The sequence below is a fragment of the Halichoeres trimaculatus genome, unplaced genomic scaffold (genome assembly GCF_033239565.1).
Source record: "Halichoeres trimaculatus isolate MK-OKI-2021-1 unplaced genomic scaffold, fHalTri1.1 fHalTri1_scaffold_15, whole genome shotgun sequence".
NCBI classification, from domain to species: Eukaryota; Metazoa; Chordata; class Actinopteri; order Labriformes; family Labridae; genus Halichoeres; species Halichoeres trimaculatus.
In genome coordinates this window covers 30,301,620-30,313,910 of record NW_027437193.1, presented here as the reverse complement: position 1 = coordinate 30,313,910, position 12,291 = coordinate 30,301,620, and the positions used below count along the sequence as shown (strand labels likewise).

Below are 12,291 nucleotides of genomic sequence, written 5' to 3'. Positions count from 1 at the left end.
TATTCTATTCTATATTCAGTTTTCTATAGTTTGTTTTGTTGAGATTCATTGAACGTTGTAAAAACCAGTATGTGCAGCACCATCAAACATCACTGGTGAGATGAGTGTGGCTTCAAAGAGATACCAAGCGTGGCTGTAAACAGCTTTTCTTTGAGATATTTAAAGGGAAATTGTATTGCATGCAATCTTTGGATGTGTCTTAACCATAATTGCAGTTTCCAAGTAATTCAGGCCTCATGCTTGCTGTGAATTTCATCATCTAGCCTGGGCTCTATTCAATAGCTCTTCACTGAATAAATGACAACAAAGCTATGGGCAATTATAATGGAAAAATTGGTTCATGAGATAACATCAAGTTAACTGTGAAAGGGAAGAAAGGTCTCTGTATCTTCGCATAAAGAGGGGAAAGAGGGTGGTGATAGGAAAAAAGACATCTTGTGATCTCCTGAGAGGTCATCAGGCGAGGTCATGGTAACACGTTTAAACACACTCCTGTTTATCATGATCAGAGTTCTTCAGGAGAAAAAGCTCAGTCATGTAGACTCTGTGCAAAATATAAAGCCTCTCAGCTTTGTCTTCATCTCCACAGATCTAAAATCAAGTCCTTCTGTGGGTGGGGTGTTTACTTAACCTTGCGAAAGGTTTACAGCGTACAAAAGGAGATACAAACACTTAAAACACAAAGTGACTGCTCAGAGCAAGGTCAGAGCAAGAGCTTTGAAATCTTTTTGACTAAAGTTAAATACTTTGTATATTAAGTCAGTGTTTTTCTCATGATGTTTTCACAGGATAAATTATACATGCAGGTGTTTTTAAGTCATGAAAGAAAAAAAAAAAAAAATTGTCGGCTAAATACAGAGTGGGTGCCAAAAAATGTCTTCTAGAGTAGAATGGGGAATATCTTTGACAGTTCCTCATTTCTTACTCAGCAATGTGACCTGAAGGAATCTGATATCAAAACCACTTTTTGTTGAAATGTGGGGGAAAAAATGTGACAAAAAGCTTTAACTGACTGAGCTAGATTTTACCAAATTCTGTTTCTTAAAATGATCAAAAAAGCAACTCTGGTTTTGCCAGTTGTTTTTGGAAAGCACTGCTGTTCACAAACTAACAATACCATAAATAAAGAGATGCAGGAGTCTTTTCTTATCGAAAAACCTTGTGCTACTTAATCACTGCTTCACCTGAATCAAAACGAAGCACTGTCAATGTGCTTGCCAGCCAATTACCGTCAGCCTTAGCTGCTTCCCTTCCCCAGGAAGAGAGCAACTCATCTCAGTTTAAGATTGAGGGCTCTAATTTCATGGCGCAGCGCAGGGGGCGCAAGCCTGGCGCCCAATGCACAGTGTTAATTTTGTGCGGCGCACCGCTGCGCGCTGCCACTTTGACACTTTGGTAGACCGTCTGCGCAGAGATGGGTGTGACTGCGCACCAGGGGGAGTTGACGGCGCACCACGGGGAGGTGTCAGCAGATTCATGTTGGCGCAGTGACAATTTCGTGCCAAAAGCAGAGCGGAAAGTGCGCTGAAAGCTCACCAGCTCCAACCTGGTCTATTCTTGGTGCAAAGCGGAGCGCACCCTCCGCAGCTGTTATTTGGTGACAGGCGCACATGTGCGCATAGCTCAACAAAGCCTCAGAGACAGAGACAAAATAAATGTATGTCACTCAGGATTTCCCAGTGATTTCCCATATTTCTCTGTTTTAGTCTTTATTTTTAACCTGATCTAAAAAGATGGAGTACATTATTGTAAGGAGGATGAGGTGGAGACACTGGGAGAGTATACAGTATATCACCAAAGGCTCTGCTTGGCGATGACAAACCAGGAGTGCAGGTGGATCAAAAGTAGGGCTGGACAATTAATCGGATTTTAATCGTGATTTCAGTTTTGCCATCTGACAATCATAAAAACAATATAATCGAAGAAAAACAATTAATATGCCACACAGTGTAGATGTATGCAAGTTCCTGTGCTTCATAGCTCTTCTGTGTTCCATGTGTAGCCACAGCGAGTGTGTGGGACTTATGTGTATCAATAATACTGTATGTGCCACTTGCTGGTTCTTTAAAGTCATGTTTAAATCAGTACTGAAGTTTTTTAATAAGATTCAAATAATAAATGAATAATTGTGTATATTAATTGTGATTTCAATATCACTTAAAATAATCGAGATTCTTATTTTTACCATAATGGCCCAGCCCTAATCAAAAGTATTCTGAATGGATAAGCCAGCTGTGTAACTGTCTCTTCATTTTGTACTCCTATTAATGACAAAGGAACAGATTAAATCTGTCCCGGGAGCTGGCCCACAAGGTGATGCGCTTCATGTCCTCCCAATGCGCCCCGCTGTCCATTCTCCTGCTGCAGGGACAGCGGCTCTGACCGTCTCCGCTACCAGGTCAGCACACTATTTCCGCTGTGCTGGGGATCACTCAGATCAATCAGATGCTGCGCCTTGGCCGCAGCGCATTTAAAGGCGAGGAGAGGCGCTCATTTGATTGGTGAAAACAGCGCTCGGCTGTGTTAAACCCACTCACGGCTTTTCTCCTCCCTCTGCCATTTGCGCGGAGGGAGGCGTGGAAGCGCTCCTCTGCGCTCTTCTGCGCTCCTCTGCGCCTTTAGTGCGCCTCTCTTGGCACTGCAGGAAACTTGCAAAGTGCGCCTGGTCTATGAAATTGGAGCCCTGAGTGTTCAATCCCTCCAGGTCAACTTCCTGTTGAAGGCTAAACTTTCTGTCAGTGAAAAGATCAGCCTTGACTCAGTGGCTAAAACCAGCTGCCTCATGAACTAACATTCAGGAACCCTAATATAATATTAAGGTGATTACAATCTGCAGTTTATGTTTAACCCCCCCCCCCCCCCCCCCCAAAAAAAAAAAAAAAAAAAAAGAAAAAAGAAAAAAAGGAGAAAAAAATTGATGAATAAACAGATAAAAACTACAAAAAAAACATACAAAAAAATGTGGTCATCAACTTGATTGGTCACTCTAAATTGCTCACAGGTGTGAGCGTGTGAATGTACTTCAGCATGCTAAACCTGTTCAGGGTGCCCCCCACCTTGCACTTATAGACAGCTTGGAAAGGCTCCATTCACTAATTGAGGCCAAGGAGTGTTCAAACAACAAGGAAAACAGAAAGACCAAAAACATTTTGAGAAGTTTGTCTAAAGTGTCAGAAGAACAGCATTAAAACCGACTGACCACTTCCATTACTCAGAAATAGAAAAAGGAAAGCAGAACCCATAAACCTAGTGTGTTTCACAAATATTGGGTAAAATATTCCCAGACTAAACTTCTTCCTGCCGCCTTTTGGCAGCCTCGAGTACTCGAAGCAACGCAGAGTTTCAGCAACAGCTTAACAAAAGTTTCAGGGATTTGTCTGGAGTGTCTCCTGATTGTGGTCCATCAAAGCATTTTACAGAACACCCTGTCTCCTGAATCTCTGCTCTGAGCTTGCCAGCTCTCCTGTTGGCCGTACTGACAAATGACAGCAATCCACAGGCTCACTAAACACACACAGACACACACTCACCCAGAGGCAGAAGACTTCAAAGAATAGGGATTAGCTGCATATGGGAGTGGGCGTGGCTGCAGCTACAACACTGAGATGCAACAAATTTGTACACGTACCACATGTTTTTCTCATAAAATATGTTCTTTTTGGGCAGGACATTAAACTACAGCAGGGAAAGATTTGTTGAAGTGATTGTTCATCATGGCTATTATCAAAGCTAATGTTCCTTTGTTAGTCTGAAAGGTCAGGACTGCCAAAACAGCTTGTTTATGATCAATAATGAAAATTTCTCGGCTGTAGTTCATCAAATTTGTGCTCATTAAACAATATCTGATTGTACTGTTTGGACACATCCACTGAATAAACTGACTGTGGACCGTGTTCGCTAATGAGTTTATCTTTCTACTGTTAGTTTGACTGCACAGTCACTGAGAGAGAGTCAGCTGAAACCTGGAACATTTGTTTGGTACCTCTACGTATGTGTGGTTTTACATTACACTGCAATCATATTTTAAGCAGAAAATGTCTTAGTCAGGAAAAATGTCTTATTTTAAGTTAAAGACAAAATGAGGTCTGAAGTGCTTGTAACAGGTTATTTTAGTCTAAGCACATTTTCAAGCAAAATGAATTCATCCTATTGGCAGATTCTTTTTGCTTGTTACAAGCAGTTCAGACCTCATTTTTGTCTTTAAATAACTTGAAACAAGACATTTTTCTGGACTGGACAGGTGAATGTGGGTCATATAAGGTATAATAAGACCATTTTTACTTAAAATAAGACAAAAACACTTGTCTTATTCCTGTTCAACCACAGATCAGTGTCCTGCTTGATCCCAATCAACTTGTTCCACAAACTCTGACAGAAATCTGGGTGTCCTGATTGATGACCAGCTGACCTTGAAGCTACATGTGGCCTCAATTTCATGGTCTTGTCGATATGCCCTCTATAACATCAGGAGGATCAGACCTTACCTGACACAACAGGCCACGCAGCGTCTGGTACAGGCCCTTGTGATATCACGCATCGACAACTGCAACTCCCTCCTAGCAGGCCTTCCTGCGTGTACATTTAAACCTCTGCAGATGATCCAGAATGCAGCAGCACATCTGGTCTTTAACCAGCCCAAAACAGCACATGTCACCCAGCTGTTAATCTCTCTTCACTGGCTTCCAGTAGCAGCTCAAGTCAAATTCAAAGCTCTTCTCCTGGCTTACAAAACATTGACAAGAATGGCTCCTGCCAACCTGGGGTGCCTCCTCCAGGCGTACACTCCTTCTCGCCCACTACGCTCTGCTTGTGAAAGACGCCTGGTGCTCCCAGCCCAGCACGGCTCCAAATCACTAGCCAGACTCTTCTCCTCCGTTGTGCCCAAATGGTGAAATGAATTACCTAACTCTATACGATCCGCAGAGTCCCTTTCTATTTTTAAGAAGTCTGAAAACTTATCTGCTCAGGGAACACTTGTGCACTTAAGCTGACCCTTCTCCTCTTTGTCCTCAGGGGTTGAATGAGTCAGAGCGTCTATGGCTCAGCTCCTATGATTTTTTTTGGCACTATTACAGGATTTTGATGAAGATTGAGGTATACTGTTGCAGCATTGCATGCAGTTTGCTTGTTGATTATTGTAACCCCCCCCCCCCCCCCCAAAAAAAAAAAAAAAAAAAAACGGAAAGAAAAAAATAAAATAAAATAAAATAAAACTTGCACTTAATAGCAGCACCTGCAGCCAAATAACTTGAAGCACTGTTGTTGCACTAACTATGTTTTCCTTCTGTCTTAATTCTTGCTTGTGTTGTACATCACTTTGGACAAAAGCATCTGCTGAATAAAACTGTAGAACTGTAGAACTTGACAAGATTTCAGTTTTTTCCAATGTATGTTGGTTGTCGTGACAGTTAACTGTATTTTAATTTGTCTGGGATGTATGATTTCTTTAGAGGTGATAACACAGGTGCACAAACTGGATCAGAAACCCTTCTTTGTCTTTTGTTTCTGCTGTAACAGGGAGGAGCTGATGATCAGTTCATCCTTCGACTCGTTGGAGGTTCTCCTGGATTCCTTCGGCCCCGTCAGAGACTGCACCAAGGACAACGGAGGCTGCAGCCGTAACTTCCGCTGCATTTCTGACCGGAAGCTGGACTCCACTGGATGTGTGGTGAGTTGTTCTTTTTTTCTGAGACTCTGCCTGGAAGCTTCCATACATTAGCTCTAAAAGCTTGCTGTGACCTTCCCCCCTACATTTCAATTTAAATGGTTTTCAAAGTACTTTACTTCTAACGCTGAAGATCCAAGCCTTTGGGAGTTTTGATCTTGAGCCCACTCATTCAGCCTGATCACTTTTGTTTTGCATTCTAATGTGGTATGAATATCCAGTTGTGGCCATCAATTTTTAAGTCCATGTTGCTGTATAAATATTCATAAGCACTTCTGCAGGCCTAGATGACCCACATCAAGGACAAGCAGCAGACCTGCTCTGTGTAGTGCGTCTGAGTCGACAGTTTGACTTCGCCTCTTGTCTCATTCACCTCTCAGGCCGAAAACACACTCATTACCTCCAGGTGGTGCTTAGCAACCAGAAGATGTTGCAGCCAGGTCTGTTTTCTTGTCCATCTGTTTGGGGCTCAAGCAATAGCGTTCTTGTTATTTGCAGAGTCTTAGTGCCGTCTGCTAGTGTTTTGCTTCTGCTAAATCCCCTTCCTTATATTGATAAGCTGTCAGGAAGCAGCCCCTCCCCCTGAAAATTTAATTTCTTCTTGAGAACTGAGATGCACTCGAGTTGAGCTTTTCAGGTGGGCTGGGAAGATGCAATTTATGCAGTTGAGAATGCTTCATCTTATCTCTCCTAATGCACCTCAAGGAGCGGGAGAGTTTGTGGGATGCTTTTTTAATGGGAAAGAGTTTCACTTCTAGACTAAGGTGGACATGTGTATTTCCAAGCTAGTATACATGCAAATGGTTTAGAAAACATTAGCACAGAAGAGTAAAGGCGCCTGAGGTGGTCTGCAGGCACTCGGTGGACACTCTAAAGAGCATTTATGGATTACTTTCTCTTTCATCATCTACATGTGAAGCATTTGTTCAAATTTGTCTCAGTGGATGTTGTACACGGGGCTTATTTACAGACAGTGTGGTGTTGACCTTCAGCTGGAGGAATCTGGAAAGTGTTCAGGCAAAATAACTGGGAAAAAAAAGTACTTTTGGTTGTTTTTGTGCCTCTAACCAGGAAAGACGGTCGGTAGCAGTGTTGTGTGCATGAGGAATCCTTTTCATTCGATTTTTCTCACCCCAGCCTGTACATTCCAGTTCCCTTTAGGAAGTCCTTCTGTGCATTCCTCTAAATTACATCGCATGTCGGTTGCTAGGGACAGAAACTTGACTTGTCTATGGTCCCTGTTTTGGACTTCACAGCTTCTGACTGCCAAAGTTCCTCTTTTGCTGTACACTGAGGCTCACACAGGTATATCTATACCCCCATGATATCATCCTCATCAACTTTTTAGTTACCCAAGTCTGGAAACCTAAGCTGGTGCTTATGACTATTATTCATGTATTTTACCTCCACCAAGGAGGTTCTGTTTTTGGGAGTTTGTCTGTCTGCCTGTTTGTCTGTGAACAACATAACTCTAATGTATCTTGATGAAATTTATAGGAAATGTTCAAAATGGGATAAGGAAAAAATTGATGAAATTTTTAAGGTGATCCGGATCACCGTCTGGATCCAGGATTTTTTAAAGGATTCTTTTTCATTGTGAGATAGGGCTGTTTTCACCATATGTGTATATAACTCCAAGATAAATGGTTGGATTGCTTTGTAACCAGAGTTGGGTATATAACAACAAGTCACGAACGTTACAAGTAGTTAAATTACTTTTGATAGGAACGAGTAGTGTAACGGCACTACTCCTCCTAGATTAGTAGTTAAACTAGAGTTAAAAATGAAACGCCACGATCGTTACTTTTACAATGACTGCAAATAGAGCAAACAAAATATTACTATTTAAGCGGAGTTCTTTTTATTACCACTAGTAGATTGAACAGGGGCCATACGAGCAACTACTTGCTATCTCTTCCGGGTCAGGGCTGATGAAACTGTCACAGTAAAATTGGTTGCCTTATATAAATCTGTGCCCCACTGACAACACTGCACTCTCTCCCGCTATAAATGCCCCTTTTAAAGGATAAGTTTGGTTAATACAGCCTTTACATTGTTTATAGAATGAAGTAGAACAAAATACTCACCCAGAAGGTTTTCCTGATCCAAGCAGTGCTTCGGGAGATATTTTGATCCAAAATCGTGCAGCGGACGTCCGTATAATGGGATCCATCGGGGCATAGACACCGCAGTACTCTCTGGAGAGCTGACTCCTTTCTTTGAGGGGCAAATGTAAACAAAGTCTTCGTGAGTTCAGAGGTCAGTACAGCCACACAGTGCTGTCTGGTGACACAGACTGCAGCAGAGGACTAACTTGGAGCGGACCATGATGGAATATTGGTGAAAAACACGTGTTTTTGGATGATTAATGCAGTTTTAGGAGCGGCGCTGTCTATGCCCCGATGGATCCCACTATACGGACGTCCGCTGCACGATTTTGGATCTAAATGTTTCTCGAAGCACTGCTTGGATCAGGAAAGCCTTCTGGGTGAGCATTTTGTTCTACTTCATTCTATAAACAATGTAAAAGCTGTATAAACCGGAATTATCCTTTAAAAGGGGCATTTACAGTGGGAGGGAGTGCAGTGTTGTCAGTGGGGCACAGATTTATAAGGCAACCAATTTTACTGTGACAGTTCATATGCACATTATTTTGATTTTGTAGAGCAGAAGGAGAAGAGCGTGACCGTAAAATACAAGTTATGTCCAGGAAATAAGAGGCTGAATACTGCATGGAACACAACCATTAATCTCTTGAAGCATATAAAGATGTATCAGGGGGATAATGTAGTGTAACTAGTAGTGTAACTTCTTTACTATTTCCATGGAGTAATCAAGTAGTGTAAGGCACTACTTTTTCAATAGTAACGAGTAACGGGTAACTCTTTACTTTTTTGAGTAATGGACCCCAACTCTGTTTGTGACCAATACAAGACAAGGTCACCATAATTTCTGACAGATATCAAAGTATACTCTGAACACTTAGGGTGTATTCACACCTGTGGCTCGTTTGCTTTGTTTCAATTCAGGGGCAAAACGATACAATAGTAGCGGTTGTCACTTGGTTCCTTTGTGTTCACAAGGCAAAAGTCTCTTACGGTCATTAAGATATTTTTTACAACCAAATTGCAATGAGGTAGGAACATTATCTTGTGCAGTTTCTTGTAACAAGACTGTTGGCACTGTTTTTTTTTTTTGTTTTTTACTCCATTGGCAGAACATTTTACTCTTAATGAGCTAAGACCTTATTTCTGTATTTAAATATCTTCAAATAAGACTTTTGTTGAACCCATCAGAACAGAAATAATGGCATTAAAAAGATTCATCACACAGAGATCAGCGTGATAACTTTTGATGAGCAATTCCTGGCATGAAATTGTGGCCACACTCAGCAGAGAGGAGGAATTGGAAAAAAAAAAAAAAAAAAAGTTGTGAACAGTTTAAAAACCTTCTTATACTCTAGTTTAGAGTAGACATGCGTTAGTGATACACTGCCTTTGCAGTTTGGGAATGGAAGGAGAGTTCAAAAGTAAAAAAAAAAAGCTACATGTGCTCGCTTGTGCCGCTTCCGTGCTCCTCATTCCCATGCGTCACATGTGGAAACCATAAACCCAGCCTTAGGAAAGAATAGAAGGAAATAATATTAGAATTAGTGGTGGCTTTATTTCTTTGGGTGATACCTTCACACCTGTTTCAAATCCCTGACCCCTGGCCAACCAGTCAGCAAACAAATCCTTGGAGTACCTCTAAAACTGCCCTTAAAAATCAGGCCTTGAAACTTATGAATATAAAAGCAAGTCCACATCACTACTGAAGTATTTTAAGGACCTAGAAGAGTTTCTGCTTGAGTCATTTTTTGTGATTTTCATTGAGAAAGTTTGTGTTCAGCTGTTGAAATTAATTTCAGGCATTCTTCAATTACATAGAGATGACAGAGCTGCTGCAGATCAACCAGAGAGACCTTAAGTGTTCATTGAAAAGTTTCATTCAACATTTAACTTTTTTCACCAGCGCACGTTTTTCTGTGAAAGGAGTCAATTCATTGAGCTTGAACTTGTTTCAAAATTCATCACTCTTAAGAGAGCCCCTACATTCCTGTTAGTTTCTAGGTTTATGCATATTGTTACTTTAAGATAAACCTTAAGTTATAATGAATGTTCAGATTGAGTGGGGGGTTAACTCTTGAAGATGTAGATTATTTTTCTGAGGAACTTCTAGATGTATTTATTAACTTATTTATGTATTTATTTATGTATTTATTTATGTATTTATTTATTTATTTATTTATTTATTTATTTATTTATTTATTTATTTATGTATTTATTTATTTATTTATGTATTTACCCCTTACCTTTTGAAACACTGAGCATTGAGTGCCATCCATCATTTCATCCATTGACTTACCCTCTGCCTCATTTAAAGTTCCAGTCCTGCATTAATTGAGATTCAAACCCTACCAGAGATCCACTTACAGCTCTTTGTCTCTAAGTTTCTACTCATTAGGGTCTTGGACAGCTGTGGTACAAGGAGGTCTCCTGGATGTCAGTGCAATTAAGTCCCTGCCCTTTTTATGGGATAAGTTGTGGTGTTCGTCCAAAAGCAAATGCTCAGGAGATCACCTTGTTTATTACGTGGGCTTGTAAATGCAGTAAAAGCCGCTGCCAAGAACACTAAAAACACCTGGTCCAGCAATTAGATTCTATCACTTTTGTATCTGTGCTGCCCTGAAGTTCAGCCCATCTGCAGGGTGCAGCCACTAACTACTGCTGGAAGGACACCTTTGCTTTTTATGGGGGTCAGACAGAAACATCATGCCTCTATAACTTGTTAGTGTATGCATTTCTAATACTTTCCTTTATCAAGACTGTCTCACATAAATCTGAAAGAGGTCCACAGAGTTGCAGCAAAATTGCATTTGAAAGTCTGAGAATGAAATATCCGTCCAATTCCCGCCTTGTGAGGAGAGATGACAGAGGGGAGATTCTCTGAGAAGCAGGGCTTTGAAGTCTTGCCAGTTTTTGATTATGTTTAACTTAGGTAACACTTTTTTTAATACTCTTCCCCTGTGTAGAAAAGCAGAAAAAAAAAAAAGAATCAGGTATTTTCTGTCATAATTTCCTTCCTTTACTCATAATTAATCAACAGCTTGTGTTCTCTAACATCCAGAGGGAAGCTTCCTCATGTTGCAGTGTATTGCAAATCCTTGCCAAAAGCAGTAAGAACATTTTTATTCTTGAAATTAGTCTCACTTGGACCCCTGAAAGAAACGGGGAAGATAATTCCTTCCCGATGCTTTGTGCATTATGAAACATGACTTTTTTTTTTGGTATTATTTATTTATTGTTCTGGAACATACCATTCATGGGAACATGTGGAGTACACTGATATTTTTCTAAGAACAGCTGAACAAAAAAGATGTCTCTTCTTACTTTCAGTACTTATCCTTTAATGTTAGTTTTCACATCATCACAAAGGAAACTGTCATTCCAAACTATAACATGATTTTATACTGCAGGGGGGTCTTTCTTAGAAGAAAGAGGCAGGGACAGGCATTATGTGAAACTACAGAAAGTAAGTGAGGATGGAGCATCATGAAGAACGTTTATGAAAGCAATGCATAGAAAAGATCTACTTCAGCCATGGTTGAAGGCTCACAAACACGTGTACATGGTGAGGTCTCAGCAATGCTTTAGGGGCGACACACTTCAAACAAATGAAATAAACCGCCACTGGTTTATTATTACAGAGAAAAAAAAGACTCAAAGCAGCCTCAGTCTACTGGGTTAATGTTGAATTAAAGATCATTGAAGGCGGGGAGCCTGTGCTTTGTTCATCCTTGATTCTTCATTCATCATCCGTCATGTCATTGCTTTTTCAGTCTCCCACCAGGGGCAGCCGTGGTAAGAGGCATGATGGTTTAGAGATTTCCATCCTTCTGTCTGCCCGTCTGTCCGCTCCATTCATGTGAACGAGCTATCTTAGGAACTTCAGGAGAATCCATCAAAATATGCACAAACTTCTTCTTTGTGGTGAGGATTAACTGATAAGACTTTGGTGAACTTTGAAGCCTTAGAAATACTTTTTTCTAACTCAAACAGGAGTCTAAAAGCCAACAGTAACCCATGTTACACTAAATTACCAAAGTATAAAACGATCAGTGTGTAACACTTTTACCCAGAACATACATCTGTGACACTTGAGTTAAGTGTAAATGAAAATATTTATTTTGGGCGTTTGTTCTGTCCTGCCTCTTGTGACCACAGTTGACCTATGGCTAAGCTGCACCCCCTTCAGCTCACTCAGATCAACTATGAACATTCAGCAACAGGAGGCTATTGATGATTTTTGGAGACAGAAAGATCACAAATCTTTAAGTCACCAGTAGGGTTGAAACTCCATATTGGTAGGAGATATGAATCATTTTATGCTATCCAGAAGGTTTTATAGAAAGCTTCAGTTAAAGACTAAATTTACAGGCCCCAGCTCAAACAAGATAGACTGCATCCACCATCAGACAAAAAAAAAAAAAAGGAAAATAGAGGATCAGCAATGGTCTATATATATATATACTCTGAATCAGTCAGCACAATGTTAGCCAACCTTTGTTTTCTCAGCTATTACAGGTA

The 12,291-nt window shown here is 40.6% G+C and overlaps 1 protein-coding gene across 6 annotated transcripts in view; it reads left to right on the top strand.

Annotated features, from left to right (window-relative positions):
* Window positions 1-12,291, top strand: part of astn1 (astrotactin 1) — a 663,514-nt gene that overhangs the window by 227,144 nt on the left and 424,079 nt on the right. For all 6 annotated transcript variants that reach the window (XM_074688258.1, XM_074688257.1, XM_074688256.1 and 3 more), the window contains one exon: window positions 5,518-5,668. In XM_074688258.1, coding sequence (XP_074544359.1) covers window positions 5,518-5,668 — 151 coding nt within the window. The remainder of the gene's footprint in view (window positions 1-5,517; window positions 5,669-12,291) is intronic.